At 44.8% G+C, this 16,477-nt stretch overlaps 1 protein-coding gene across 2 annotated transcripts in view; it reads right to left on the bottom strand.

Moving 5' to 3' along the window:
* LOC134347942 (uncharacterized) overlaps positions 1-16,477 on the bottom strand; it is a 48,565-nt gene that overhangs the window by 17,587 nt on the left and 14,501 nt on the right. For both annotated transcript variants that reach the window (XM_063050607.1, XM_063050608.1), the window contains exons 5-6: positions 2,642-2,703; positions 1,054-1,158 (exon numbers count right to left, since the gene is read on the bottom strand). In XM_063050607.1, the coding sequence (XP_062906677.1) occupies positions 1,054-1,158; positions 2,642-2,703 (167 nt within the window). The remainder of the gene's footprint in view (positions 1-1,053; positions 1,159-2,641; positions 2,704-16,477) is intronic.

A 16,477-nucleotide genomic window follows, 5' to 3' on the forward strand; every position in this document is an offset into this window, starting at 1 on the left:
TCCATTCCCTGACAATATCTAATATAATAATATCCCTGAAGTATTTACCCAATTACCACTCAAAAGCCATCACTGAATGTTCTTTCCACCTTGCATTACCAAAACATTTTCCTCACCTCTGGCATGACTGTCATTCACAAATTCATTCTTTCTGATTACCAACTTTTTATTATCAAATCTAAAATTCCTTAATTTTAACGACTACTAGATCCTATCTTTGTCCCTTTATTCCTAAAAGAATCCCAGTTTCTGCACTCTAATTGTCATTATTATCCTCAGAACCAATCTAGTAAATCTCATCTGTAGCTGTCGCAATCAGATTAAGCATATATTTGCAATCAGATTAAGCATATATTTGCACTGAAGCACCAGAATTTTGTAAAAGCAAATCTTAATTATTAATTAGGAACAAATTTTAAACATATTAAATGTATTCCAGTGCTAATATGGAGATTTACCAAATGATTACTTATTTTCTTCAAATAAATGCAGGAAAAGGTATTATTTTAAAATGGATAAAGGTTAATAATGAAAATAGTGCAACAGAACTGTTGTATTCGTTATAAATCAAAATGCTTTACAAGATCACATGAATTAAAATCAGAAACAACAGGAATTCTGCAGATGCTGGAAATTCAAGCAACACACATAAAAGTTGCTGGTGAACACAGCAGGCCAGGCAGCATCTCTAGGAAGAGGCGCAGTCGATGTTTCAGGCCGAGACCCTTTGTCAGAAAATTGTTTTAAAATAGAGGCACAGAGGAAGTTATTAATAAAATGGTGGTACAGCCCAACAGAGTGGAATCATTTTAGGCTGCGGTTCATTCGTTTTCTTGGGAAAGTCAGATTGATTTGAACATTTGGAATAGTGGTTCCTGTCACAAAGAGGGATACATGGAATTAAAAATGCTTATAAAAGGAAATTAAACTCTGTAACAAAATAAAGGTAGTCATTTACTCCTACAATTTGTTTTAGAAAACACATCTTGATGCTTCCCTTTACACAATGCTTACTTGCCATTACTTCCCCAATATACACAGAAATACACTCACCATAACTTGCTCCCCAAGATTTGGGTTGCTAACAGCCAGCATGTCAACATCTATCTCATATTTATCACCCACATTCATGGCTCCCATGGAGACACTGGTTTGCAACTAGATATAAAAGAAAATTACCCTTATAAATTTCAACTTGATTTGAAACACTTGCTATCAAATACAATTGTGATGTTAAAATGTTCACAAGGCAATTAAATATAGACATAACTAAAAAATATCTGCCAACATTTAAACAAAAAATTACCTAGTTGAATTTGCACCCTTTTAAAATTTGCAAGATTGGTATAATCATAAGACCATAAAACATAGGACCAGAATTAGGCCATTCAGCTCACCAAGTCTGCTCTGTCATTTCATCATGGCTGATCCCGGATCCCACTCAACCCCACACACCTGCCCTCTCACCATATCTCTTGATGCCCAGACCAATCAGTAATCTATCAATTTCCACTTGAATATACCCACGGACTTGGCCTCCATCGCAGTCCGTGGCAGGGCATTCCACAAATTCCTCACACTTTGGCTAAAAAAAAAAAATTCTTCCATACTTCTGTTCTAAAAGGTCATCCCTCAATTTTGAGGCTGTGCCTTCTAGTTCAGATATCCCCATCACAGGAAACATCCTCTCCACATCCACTTTATCTAGTCAGTTCAACATTTAGTCGGTTTCAATGAGATCCCCATGCACTCTTCTAAATTCCAGTGAATACTCGCCTAAAGCTGCCAAATGCTCCTCATATGTTAACTCCTTAAATGATATTGCTCGATATTGGGACTTCCATATTGAGCACAGAGACATCAAAGAAATTAACAACTAACTTGCTTTCTCCCCCCAACACTTGTAATGTTGAGGGAAGCTTTTGCTGAATTAGACATCAAGGATGTCACTAATAATACAAAATTCTGGTCTGAAAGAAAGAAATGATGCTTTCATCCTGTGCTCACCTGAATGGTTGCACTTGTGCAGGGGGACACTGCATCAGAGTTGCCGCTTTTGGACTATGGTAATATTTAACAATAGACAGGCTCTCCCAATGTACTACCCATTTTTGTTTAAACCTTCAATCGATATTGGTAATTCAGATTTTCTGATCATTATTACATTACTGTTTGTTGGAACCAGTTGTGTATGCGATTGAAGAGGTTTATTTAAAAGCAAATTTGTCTTTGGCATTTTGTACAAATCTATCAGTGAAAAACCAAGCTGTTTATGTGCTGGATATTCAATGACCTTTTAATAGATGACACCCTCAAAATTTACGTTATTCCTTAGATTGGAAATCAAAAAACCAAAGAAAATGTAGAAAAATGCTACAGTGAATATCCCATAAAGTACATCACATATTAGTTATGTGCCTTGCTGTAAATTCATTTCAACAAATGAACTTCTACTCAAGTTAAGCTTCAATGGTTAAGAGCTAACATTAATGTATCAACATGACTGAATAAATAGGGACATCTACTTTACATACACATATTGCTACTGAGGGATCATTTTTACAAACATCATGCATTTGATTTATTTAACTTTTTCTAAAATTTGTATTTTATGCAAGATATTTTGAGATAGTTACTGCACCTTAGATATACTTTCAGTGTACTGTCCATCTTTCAAAACTTCAGTAGCCTGACCCACTTGACCTGTAAGTAGAAAGATATTTTTATTCCCTTTGAATATATGCAAAATATAACTGGCTTATAACATATTACCTTACAAATGGGCCATGCTGCCATGCCCTCCATGAATTGTTCAGATATCCAGAGATTATGATTTTTAAAAAAAATTCCAATTTAGATAGCTTGAAGAAAATAGAAAGCCAATCAGCAAGAAACAGAAATTATTTCATATTATTTAAGTTATGGTCATTGAAAATGTATTTAATTGCTAACCAACATGCCAAGTTTGCAAATACAGTTTGAGTACCCACTTATATGAAATTCCAAAATCTGAAAACGTCTGGAATCAATTTTTTTGGAGCACAGACATGATGTCACAAATAGAAAATTCAACAAGGTGCTGGGAAGGTTCCAAGCTATGTGCATTTTTGGGAAGTGACTTCACATGTGTAAGGAACAGAAGTTAATAAAAATTAGAAAAACATTGCATAAAGTGAAAACTGGACATCTTGATCGTGTATTGAAAGATTCAATTCGTCAGTGTCAGAGTGAACATATTTCCCCATCAGCATACTGTTCAGTGACATCAGCAAAGATCTATCGCAACAAACTGAAAATTGGAAGTAATCATGAATATGCTGCAATTTGGCTGAGGAAATGTAAGAAATGGCAGGGCATTAAATTCTAAAGCATCTGCCGATCACAAAGACAGCTGAAAATTCATTGAGTTTGCCGAGATTGTCGCTGATGAAAATCTAACAAGTCTACAATGCTGATAGTTTTATACCTTAATTAAAACCCAAACTAAGTAAAATGGTGTTACTCTAACCTTTTAATCAAAACACAGAATCACAGGTAGAGACTTAAAGCAGGCCATTGTTTGTTGCTCAACAGCTGATATGGCATTCTCCTGATGCTGTTGTGTAGCTTTTGTTACCCTGCACAAATTATACTTTCATTATATTAATGGTATGTAGTAATTTTTACTGTTAAGAAACTGCATGTGATGAAAAAGTACAAGACAAAGACCATTTACCGTTAGCACATAAATTCAGAGTTGGAAATGATGGAGATCCCAAGCTATCTGATTATATATTCCAAGATCCGAAATCCAAAACACTTTCTGCCCCAAGCATTTCAGATAAGGGGTACTCAACTCAAAGACATGGTGGGAACTTCCTACAAAGCCTTATCAATGCAAACATCTGGGGGCTGGAAGAAGTGAAAACATGCAAAAGAATATAGATCAGGCATTTCCTGAAAAATTACTAAAAACTAAAGCCAGCCAAGACATTCTTAGCCAAACATTTCAAATGTTTATCATTCATTCTGGGAAGATGACGGGAGTTTATAGATCAAGAGGCTGGATGAGAATGTGTCAAACAAACAGACACTGTCATCAAAGTTCTATCTTTTCAATATAAACAAATAATATGGAGAAATAGACAGAGATCACTGTTCATTTAATAGTGTGTGAGAAGCTGCTTGGATAAGTAAAAATAAGTTTGAAATTATAGTTTAATGGAAATAGCCGAGTGGCAAGATTTTGTAAATGAAAGACTGAGTGAGTTGCAATTTGGGAATTGTGTACAATGTACAAGCGGTTCACGAGGTAGACATAGGACAACCTGGATCGACAACATCAAGAAGTGGACCAGCCTCACTGCCAGAGATGCAAAGGTTTGACTGCCGACAGATCGCAGTGGAAGAAAGTGGTCGCCAAGGCTCTGGTGGAGTATGACATATGATGATGATGATGTACAATGTATTCCAATGAAAGAAACTAGAAACATAGAAAACCTACAGCACAGTTCAGGCCCTTTGGCCAAAAAGCTGTGTTGAACATGTCCTGACCTGAGAAATTACCCATAGTCCTCTATTTTTCTTAGCTCCATGTACCTACCTGGAGTCTCTTAAAAGACCCCATCGTTTCCACCTCCCGTAGCCCTCCACATATTCACCACTCTCTGTGTAAAAAACTTACCCCTGACATCTCCTCTGTACCTACTTCCAAGCACCTTAAAACAATGCCCTCTCGTGCTAGCCATTTCAGTCCTGGGAAAAAGCCTCTGACTATCCACACAATCAATGCTTCTCATTATCTTATACACCTCTATCAGGTCACCTCTCATCCACTGTCGCTCCAAGGAAAAAGGTCAAGTTCACTCAACCTGTTCTCATAAGGCATGCTCCCCAATCCAGGCAACATCTTTGTAAATCTCCTATGCACCCTTTCTATGGTTTCCATGTCCCTCCTGTAGTGAGGCGACCAGAATTGAGCACAGTACTCCAAGTGGGGTATGACCAGGGTCCTATTTAGCTGCAACATTACCTCTCGGCTCTTAAACTCAATCCTACAATTGATGAAGGCCAATGCACCATATGCCTTCTTAACCACAGAGTCAACCTGCGTAGCAGCTTTGAGTGTCCCATGGACTCAGACTCCAAGTTCCTTCTGATCCTCCACACTGCCAAGAGTCTTATCATTGATACTATATTCTGCCATCATAGTTGACCTACCAAAATGAACCACCTCACACTTATCTGGGTTGAACTCCATCTGCCACTTCTCAGCCCAGTTTTGCATCCTACAGATGTCCCGTTCTAACCTCTGACAGCCCTCCACACTATCCACAACACACCCAACCTTCGTGTCATCAGCAAATTTACTAACCCAACTCTCCACTTCCTCATCCAGGTCATTTATAAAAATCACGACGAGTAGGAGTCCTAGAACAGATCCTTAAGGCACACCACTGGTCACTGACGTCCATGCAGAATATGACCCGTCTACAACCACACTTTGCCTTCTATGGGCAAGCCAGTTCTGGATCCACAAAACAATGTCCCCTTGGATCCCATGCCTCCTTACTTTCTCACTAAGTCTTACATGGGGTACCTTATCAAATGCCTTGCTGAAATCCGTATACACCACATCTGCTGCTCTACCTTCATCAATGTGTTTAGTTACATCCTCAACCCTGCAATCGTCCAGAACCTCTTCCGTCCCCATTGATGATGCAATGATCATCGCCAGAGGCTCAGCAATCTCCTCCCTTGCTTCCCACAGTAGCCTGGGGTACATCCTGTCCGGTCCTGGTGACTTATCCAACTTGATACTTCCCAAAAGCTCCAACACATCCTCTTCCTTATTATCTACATGCTCAAGCTTTACAGTCCACCGCAGGTCATCCTTACAATCCCCAAGATCCTTTTCCGTAGTGAATATTGAAGCAAAGCATGCATTAAGTAACTCTATCTCCCCAGTTACATACACACTTTTCCACTGTCACACTTGATTGGTTCTATTCTCTCACATCTCATCCTCTTGCTCTTCACATACTTGTAGAATGCCTTGGGGTTTTCCTTAATCCTGTCTGCCAAGGCTTTCTCATGGCTCCTTCTGGCTCTCCTAATTTCATTCTTAAGCTCCTTCCGGCTAGCCTTATAATCTTCTAGATTCATATCATTACCTAGTATTTTGAACCTTTCGTAAGCTCTTCTTTTCTTCTTGACTAGATTTAAGACAGCCTTTGTACACCACGGTTCCTGTACCCTACCATCCTTTCCGTCTCATTGGAACGTACCTACGCAGAACCCCATGCAAATATCCCTTGAATGTTTGCCAAATTTCTTCCATACGTTTCCCTGAGAACATCTGTTTCCAATTTATGCTTCCAAGTTCTTGCCTGATAGCCTCATATTTCCCCTTACTCCAATTAAACATTTCCCTAACTTGTCTGTTCCTATCCTTCTCCAATGCTATGGTAAAGGAGATAGAATTATGATCACTATCTCCAAAAGGCTCTCCCAGAGACACCTGACACCTGAGCAGGTTCATTTCCCAATACCAGATCAAGTACAGCCTCTCCTCTTATAGGCTTATCTACATATTGCATCAAGAAACCTTCCTGGACACACCTAACAAACTCCACTCCATCTAAACCCCTCATTCTAGGGAGATGCCAATCATTATTTGGGAAATTAAAATCTCCCACCACAACAACCCGGTTATTATTACTCCTTTCCAGAATCTGTTTCCCCATCTGCTCCTCGATGTCCCTGTTACTATTGGGTGGTCTATGTAAGGGGTTTCTTCTTTTATGTTACTGCAAAGGCTCATAAAATGGCTTCTTTGTTATGTTATAATAAGAAAGGCTTTTCTGTAATAATAACTGTGATGTAAGGAGTTCTCTCTCTTTCTCTGCTTGTTTGGGTTATATTATTGATAAGAGAGAGAGAACGAACCAATAAGTGTCCATGTTATTTTTTTTGTGGGTGAGATTCTGTCTCATGTTGCTGGGAACCGTGTGGTCTCGCAGGGCTTTTGAGAGGAGACCCGAGGAGGAAGGACGTGCTGGAAGCGCTCTGGTCGACCACCGTGGTTGTGCCCGAGCAGCGAGTCGAGGAGGTCGGAGGGGATTGAATGGAGGAAAGAGGACCCCGTTAGTTGAGCTCCAGCTGTTGTGCATGAAGTGGTTGAACTCTGATAAGTCTGACACCTTTTACTTTCCCTTTTATATTGCATCTCTATTAATTACATAGTTCCAGTAAGATTTATAAAGTGTAATCTGTAAATCGTACATTGTGTGCTGTCTGATATTTGATGTGTGAGTTTGTACCAGGTGGCATTACACAGCAACGACACAAACGTGAAACACGGCTTGGCAGGCGGACGGGGTTTCCCCTAGATAAACACGAGCCGATAGACCTGAGCGTTACATTTATGGGGGGCAGCTTCCAGGGTTGAATTCTGTGTAAGCTGTATAAATCGCCACGTTAAGTAGTGTGGCGATAGATCAAGATAAGATTGTAAGCTGATGTGAGTTCGAGGACATACTAGTTAATCATGCGTGCGTGTTAAGTGGGGTGGATTTCTGTACTTCTGAAGAAGTGCTAGTGCGAGGGTTCAGTCCGATTAAAGCTATCGGCAAGGTAGAACTGATAGCTAGAAGTTGCAGTAAAGAAGCGGAATCCACCTTGGTGTTGGTTCATACGAGTGCTGACGTCATGACATTGGAACTGCCAGCGACGGTCAGCGTCCAGGGGGAGGCGGGGCCATGGGGCCTCTACACCCTCCTGGAGGACGAATGTGAGGAGACACTGGAGGAGGAGTTTGATGAGACACCAGCAGCCAGTGGTGGAGGGTTGTAGGAATGTGTGAGGGAACAAGTTCTTGGGGTAATGAGGGAAGAGGAGCAGGGCAAGAGGGGTCAGAGTGGGAAGGATTGGCCAGGCCCTGTTCCCCAGCTAGAGGTGAAACCTCCGAGTTGGCAGCTGTCATTACCTCCCTGGTGAGGAGGGCCAAGGGGCCCCGCACGAAGCTGAGAATTTTCTCGGGAGCTGCGCCCACCCCGGAAGGGGAGGACGATTGTGAGACCTGGATCGAAAACACATCCCAGTTGTTATGGGAGTGGGGAAAAGCTCTCAGAATACATTTTTTGGCTGGAGATAATGCTTAATGGGTTGCGGTGCCGAGGGATAGTGAAGGCGGATGAGGTGGCGAAGTTGAGAATGAATCAGATATCTAGGGGTTCCCTGGGGGAGAACAAGGTGGCTTGGAGTCTTCGGCAGACCTATAAAAGGAGCCCCCCACTTCCATCATTCGGTCAGCTGATTAGAGGGGTGCAGGAGGATGAGAGCGCGTTGGGCCGGAAAGAGGGCTCTGGCCACCGGGGACGATCCTCAGCGGTACAGGAGGTGGTGGCCGGGTTGAGAACCAAGTGACTCAAGGGACCCAAGGGGTCCCAGATGGGTAGGGACCCCTCGCATGAGTGGATTGACAGGGACAGCACCCCCTTCAGGGGGCAGGCAGCGTAGTGGGCTGGGAGTGGCAGGCGTCCCGGGAGGAGAGGGGCAGCAGGTAGTGTGTGCTATAACTGTGGGAAAGAGGGGCATTTCCGGCGGGAATGTGAGTTACAGCTGTGGGGAAGAGGGACACCTGGAAGGATTGTGAGAGTCCAGACGCCCCGCGGAGGGCTAACCCCCGGGCGACTAAGAAGGGAGAGGTGTCGGGAAACTTAGGAGAGACTCAGTGAGGGAATGGATTAGAGTCTCTGGAGGAACACGTTTCCCGAAATCTGCCATGGGACCCCCGCAAGCTCAAGCCCTTATTCCGGATGGATCAGTGGAACCCCGCTCCAGCGTGTCCCTACGGATAGAGGGAATCTTTGCAAGGGCCATCCTTGACACCGGGTCGCAGGTCACCTTATTGTACCGGTTGTTCTACAACAAATATCTAAAGCATTTGCCAGTAACCCCGTTTAATGCCCTGGAGATTTGGGGTATAAGTGATGGTGATTACCCGTACGATGGGTATCTGTCAGTGAGACTGGAATTCTCGGAGGGCGATGTGGGAATGTCTGAAGCCCTTGAGACGTTGGTGTTGGTTTGTCCGGATCCGGTGGAAACAGGTGGCACCGCCCTTCTGGTGGGGACTAACTCCCCTCGTGCGACAGCTCCTGGGAGCCTGTAAAGAGAAGGCGGGAGAGAACTTTCTGGAGACCCTCTCGATACACCCAGTGTTTCGAGCGGCGTTCGAAAAAGCCGGTGACCACAGGAGGCTGGATCCTGAGTTCAAAAAGGGACAGTGTGTTGTACTCAGGCGAGGCCTGAAGTGATATGGACAGGGGAGGTGGCACTAGTGTTGGGGACCCCCAGATTCCCCAGAGTACCGGCGGGCGAGGCCCTGTTAGTAGATGCCCCGGAAAACCTTGAAGGGGAGTCCCGGATCCCAGCTGGGGAGCTGGTCAGACCTGAATTGCAGAGGTCCTCATGCCGGATGGGGGTGATTGTAATGAACACAACGGAGAGGGAGATCACCTTTAAGAGCGGGATGCCCCTCGTGCACTTGTTCCCAGTGATGGTGATGTCTAGCGCCCCCGTGAGGCCCACTGGAGGAAAACTATTGGAGAACAGGGGGCGGCTGACCGAGGAGGCCTTTAATTTTGAGGACTCCCCTGAGCCGCCAGTGTAAGAGAAGGCTGGTGGAGAAGATGTTGACGCTAGGGGATGTCTTTTCTCAGGGTGAGTTTGATGTGGGTTGTTCCAAGAGCACTTGTCACACTATCCAGGTGACAAATGGCACCCCGCTTAGAGAAAGGTTGCAGCGGCTGGCCCTGGCTGACATGGAAGATGTGCGGCAGCACTTGCGCCAGTTGAAGGATGCGGGGATTATCGCGGAGTCCCGGAGCCCGTGTCCCCCATAGTAGTGGCTAGGAAGAAAAATGGGAAGGATACGCATGTGCGTGGACTACAGCAGCGGTCCCCAACCACTGGGCCGCAAAGCATTTGCTACTGGGTCGCGATGAAACGATATGATTTGGTGATATGAGTCAGCTGCACCTTTCCTCATTCCCTGTCATGGCCACTGTTGAACGCACACAAGGTCATTACCCGCGCGTCATCCATGTAATGTGGGAAGGAGATCAACTCCAGCTTGCAAATGAGGGTGGGCTGAAAAGTATGTTTGACATAACATCTCTGCCGGCATTCTGGATCAAAGTCAAGGCTGAATATCCTGAGATAGCCACGAAAGCACTGAAAACGTTGTTTCCATTTTCAACATCATATTGCTGCAAAGCGGGCTTTTCTGCAATGAATGTAACGAAAATTAAATTGCGGAATAGACTGGACACAAGGACCCCCCTTCGAGTATTGCTGTCTCCCATCACCCTTCGATGGCACTGTCTTGTTGCAGGGAAACAAGCCCAGGGCTCCCACTGATTCAGTGATATTGGTCTGGTGTAATGATTTTATATGTTCATATGAGAAAAATATGTGCTGTGTGTTTAATATCCAAACGTTACTTAAAATGTTATAATGCTATTGACTTATAAGTGACTTATAATTGAATTAACACTATATTCATGTGAGGAAAATATGCACTGTGTGTTTAATATTAAATTCGTTAGATAAACCCTTTTAGAAACAAAATTGAGTGTATTAGCCACTTATTACCTATATTCCGGTCGTGATTAACACCCCCCCTCCCATACAGAATCGCCAAAAACGATTTGTAGAAAAAAAAAATCGGCACGTACACGCACGCGCACTGGTGCCCACGCAAGGCTTCATGGTCATGGAAGTCTTTCTCAGGGTAAGCTCAACGTATTTGACTGCTACTCTTGTCCGTTGGCAACCCTATCCACCCCCCCACCCCCGGTCGGCCAGTCTGCAAGAGTGTTGCCAATATTAAACCGGTCCGCAGTGCAAAAAAGGTTGGGGACCCCTGGACTACAGGACCCTGAACCAGCTCACTGTCTCTGACCAGTATACAGTCGAGGGTTGAAGACGCGTTGGCCTGTCTGAATGGTGCCCAGTGGTTTAGTGTATTGAATTTGCGCTGTGGGTACTACCAGATTCCAATGAGTGGGGCCGATAAAGAGAAGATGGCCTTCAGCTGTCCCCTGGGATTCTTTCAGTTCGAACGAATGCCCCAAGGCATATCAGGGGCCCCAGCCACTTTTCAGAGGCTCATGGAGAGGATAGTGGGGAAATATGAACCTGCTCGAGGTGTTGGTGTATCTGGATGATTTGATAGTGTTTGGATCTACTTCAGAAGAACATGAGGAGCGGCTGCTGAAGGTGTTAAGCCGGCTGAAGGAGGAAGGGTTGAAATTTTCCCTGGATAAATGCCAGTTCTGCAAGACGTCTGTCGGCTATGTCGGACACATAATCTCGCGAGGTGGAGTGGCTACTGATCTAGCCAAGATAGACGCAGTGACCACCTGGCCGAGACCCCAGACTGTGAGCGCCCTGCGCTCGTGTTTGGGGTTCTGTGGGTATTATCAGCGATTCGTGAAAGGATACGCTAAAATGAGTCACCCATTGAACCTGCTTTTGTGTGGCTATCCCCCCGTGGGGAAGAAAAGGAAGGGAGACCGAGGGCAAGAGGCAGGAGGATATCTGAACCCGTCGGAGCCCTTTGGATCGAGGTGAGATGTTTAATGCGAGGAGGCGTTCCAATCTCTGAAAAGGATGCTGACACAGGCCTCGGTGTTGGCTTTTGCTGACCCCCGGAAGCCGTATGTGCTACACACGGATGCCGGCCGAGAGGGGCTGGGGGCTGTCCTGTACCAGGAGCAGGGCAATGGATTGAGGCCTTCTGAGAGACACTATGCCACTCACAAGTTGGAGTTCCTGGCACTGAAATGGGTGGTGGTGGACAAGTTGAGTGACTATCTATACGGGGGAAGTTTGAGGTGAAGACGGACAACAATCCTCTCACTTATATTCTGACCTCAGTGAAACTGGACGCTGCAGGGCATCGGTGGTTGGCGGCCTTGTCTACCTATGAGTTCAGCCTGAAGTACCGGCCAGGGAGCCGGAACATCGATGCAGATGCTTTATCTCATCAGGCGCATGAAGGATCGGGCACGGACGAGGAGTGGGAGAGTGTCCCTGCTCCGGGAGTGAAGGCCATGTGTCAATTTGCGAGTGACGCTAAGGCAGGAGACCTGATGGGGCCAGATTGGGCAGTGGATCAATTGGGGTTGATGATGATGCGCTACCCACTGTTTACTTTAATTTGACTGCTCTGAAGAACAGGCAGTTGCCAGAGTTGAGCCCCGAGGAAGTGGGGGCGGCTCAGCAAGATGACCCGAGCATTGGCACTATCTGGTATGCGGCTAAAAAGTGGGATATGGCTCAGGCGGAGAAGGCGAAGCACGTCTCAGTGCCCTTACTACTGAAGGAATGGCCTCGGTTGAAGATAAAGAACTAAATCTTGTACCGGGTCACGTCACCCCCGGCATTGGCCATGCCTGAGAAGTATCAGAAGACTGTGCTCAAGTCACTACATGATAATTCCAGGCATTTGGGGGTGGAAAAGACCCATGGATTACTCAAGGACTGGTTTTACTGGCCCCGGATGAGGGGTGAGGTTGAAGAATACTAAGACATGCAGTCGCTGCATCTGGAGGAAGACCCTGTCTGCGCAGGCGGCTCCTTTGTCCCACTTGCAGAGTGCGGGACCCACGGACCTGGTGTGTATGGATTTCCTGTCTATTGAGCCAGACACCAGCAACACCATGAATGTCTCAGTCATCAAGGATCACTACACTAGGTATGCTCAGGCGTTTCCTACTAAGGACCAGAAAGCGACTACAGTGGCGAAGGTGTTATGGGAGAGGTACTTTGTTCATTGTGGCCTCCCCAAACGGATAGTGATCAGGGAGGGGACTTCGAGAGCAGGCCATGAGTTACTGGATATGCTTGGGGTCGAGAAATCCAGGACCATGCCCTATCACCCGCAGGGTGATCCTCAGCCCGAGATGTTTAACCAGACCCTGTTGGACATGCCGGGACTCTGGAGACAGTCAGAAGAGTAAGTGGAGTCAGCACATCGGGCATTTGGTTCACTGTTATATTTGTACCCGCAACGACACTGCCGGGCACTCGCCTTATTATCTGATGTTCAGGCGGGAAGGGAGGATACCCATTGACCTTTGTTTTGGGACTGAAGCAGGTGAATTACCTTCGAAGCCATATCTGAATTATGTATTCGATATGAGGAAAGAGTTGAAAAGGGCATACAAGTTGGCTGAGGCAGCAGCCACCAAGCAGGATCAAGAAAATAAGAGGAGGTATGATCAGAAAGTGAAGTTCACCCAACTTATGCCGGGAGACTGGGTCCTCACACGGAATTTAGGACTACCTGGTAAGCACAAGTTGGCAGATCGCTGGGCGGCCACCCCCTATGTGGTACCGAGCCAGAAGCCGAACCTACCTGTTTACCGGTTGAGACCGGAGGATGGGAAGGGGCCTGTCAAGGTACTCCATCAGAACCACCTATTGCCCCTGGGTCAAGAGGTGCAGGTAGACCAAGAGCCCGAATTGGAGTTTATGCCTGCTGAGGTGCGGGGCGAGGGAAGAGCCCACCGTGAAAGACACTAATAGCAGTTATATACAGGCCTCCAAACTACAAGTTACAGCTGGAAATAGAAAAAGCATGTCAGAAGGAAAATGTCAAGATTTTATGAAGGAAAGTGAGGGATTTTAATATGAAAGTGGATTGGGAAAGTCAGGAAGGAACTGGATCTCAGGAGAGGGAGTTTGTAGAATGCCTGCTGGATGGCTTTTTGGAGCAGCTTGCCCATAAGCCCACCAGGGTATCAGCTGTTTTGGATTGGGTGATGTGTAATGAACCTGAGGCGATTAGGGAGCTGGAGGTAATAGAACCCCTTGGAAGTAGTGATCATAATATGATTGAGTTCAGTTTCAAATTTGAAAAGGAGAAGCTGGTATCAGGTGTATCGATATTTCAGTGGAACAAAAGAAATTACAATGGTATGAGAGAGAGGAAGTGGCCCAAGTAGATTGGAAAAGTAAACTAGATGGAGGGACAGTTGAGTAGGAACTTCATCCAATTCTGCAAGAAATAAGGAAAGTGCAGGAAAAATATATTCCAAGAAAAAAGAAAATCATGAATGGAAAAATGGCACAAATGTGGGTAACGAGAGAGGTTAAGGTTAAAATAAAAGAGACAGCGTACAAGGAAGCAAAGATTAGTGGGAAAACTGAGGACTGGATGACTTAAAAATTTACAGAATGAAACTAATAAAGTCATTAGGAAAGAAAAGAAAAGATGAATTATGAAAGGAAGTTGGAAATTAACATTAAAAAGGATACCAAGAGTTTTTTTTTAATATATGAAGAATAAAAGAGTGACACGGGTAGATATAGGACTGATTGAAAATGATGCTGGAGAAATTATAATGGGTAACAAAGAGATGGCAGAGGAACTAAATAAGTATTTTGCATCAGTCTTCACAGTGGAAGACATTAGCAACATACCAGATAGCCAGAGGTCTCAAGGAATAGAATTAGGTATAGTCAAGATTATTAGACAAAGTGCTTGGGAAGCTAAATGGACTAAGAATAGTTAAGTCTCCCAGACCAGATGAGGTGCACCCACGGGTTCTGAAGGAGGTGGCTTTGGAGATTGTGGAGGCGTTGGAAATGATCTACCAGGAATCAATAGACTCTGGCATGGTTCCGGAGGACTGGAAGGTCGCAAATGTAGTTCCGCTGTTTAAGAAAGGAGGGAGGCAGCAAAAAGAAAATTACAGACCTATTAGTCTGACATCCGTAGTTGGAAAATTATTGGAGTCGATCCTCAAGGACGAGGTTATGAAATACCTCGAGGTGCATGACAAGATAGGCCCAAGCCAGCATGGTTTCATGAAGGGAAGATCCTGCCTCACCAACCTATTGGAATTTTTTGAGGTAATCTTGAATAAGATTGATAAGGGCTAAGTTTGCGGATGACACCAAGATAGGTGGAGGAGCAGGAAGTGTTGCAGAAACGGAAAGGTTGCAGAGAGACTTGGTCAGTTTAGGAGAGTGGGCAAAGAAATGGCAGATGAGATACAATGTTGAGAAATGTACGGTTGTACATTTTGGAAGAAGAAATAATCGGGCAGATTATTATTTAGATGGGGAGAAAATTCAAAAATCAGAAGTGCAAAGGGACTTGGGGGTCCTCGTGCAGGATACCTTAAAGGTTAACCACCAGGTTGGATCGGCAGTAAGGAAAGCGAATGCTATGTTGGCATTCATTTCAAGAGGAATAGTGTAAAAGAGTAAGGAGGTGTTGATGAGGCTCTATGGGGTACTGGTGAGACCTCATTTGGAATACTGTGTTCAGTTTTGGGCCCCTATCTTAGAAGGGATGTTCTGATGTTGGAGAGAGTTCAGAGAAGATTTACGAGGATGATTCCTGGAATGCAGGGGCTAACATATGAGGAGCATTTGTCAGCTCTTGGACTGTATTCATTAGAGTATAGAAGAATGAGAGGGGATCTCATAGTAACATTTCGAATGTTGAAAGGGTTGGACAGAGTAGATGTGGAAAGTCTGTTTCCCTTGGTGGGTGAGACCAGGACAAGAGGCCACAGTCTTAGAATTAGAGGGTACCCATTTAAAACAGAGATGAGGAGAAATTTTTTTAGCCTGAGGGTTGTGGATTTATGGAATTCATTGCCACATACAGCTGTGGAGGCCCAATCATTGAGGGTGTTTAAGGAGGAGATTGATAGGTATCTAATTAGTCAGGGTATCAAGGGATATGGGAAAAAAGCTGGAAATTGGAACTAGATGGGAGAATAGTTTAGCTCATGGTGGAGTGGCAGAGCAGACTCGATGGGCCGAATGGCCTACTTCTGCTCCTTTGTCTTGTGAAATCTGAATCCCTACCCCCACTCCAATCCCTCAGTCATGCATTTATCCTCCACCTCACTCTATTCCTATACTCACACGTGGCACAGGCAGTAATCCTGAGATTACTATCTTTGAGGTCCCGCTTCTCAACTTTCCTCCTAACTCCCTGTAGTCTGTTTTCAGGACCTCCTCCCTTTTCCTACTTATTTCGTTGGTACCAATATGTATCACAACCTCTGGCTGTTCTCCTTCCCACTTCAGGATATCGTGGACGCGATCAGAAACATCCCACACGCTGGCACCTGGGAGGCAAACTACCATCCACGTTTCTTTCTTGCGTCCAAAGAATCGCCTGTCTGACCCCCTAACTATAGAGTCCCCTATCAATGATGCCATCCTCTTCCTTTCCCTACCCTTCTGAGCCACAGGGCCAGACTCTGTGCCAGAGGCGCGACCACTTTTGCTTCCCCCAGGGAGGCAGTCTCCCCCGACAGTACTCAAACAGAGAATACCTTTATAAATTGAAGACTGCAAAAGATAAAAATAAACTAATGCTGTAAATAGAGGAATTTAAATGGTAGTTCTTACAAATACAAGATTCTCAGTTAAACTTCAGATACAGCAAAGAAACATTGTG

This window comes from Mobula hypostoma, chromosome 6 (genome assembly GCF_963921235.1).
Source record: "Mobula hypostoma chromosome 6, sMobHyp1.1, whole genome shotgun sequence".
NCBI classification, from domain to species: domain Eukaryota; kingdom Metazoa; phylum Chordata; class Chondrichthyes; order Myliobatiformes; family Myliobatidae; genus Mobula; species Mobula hypostoma.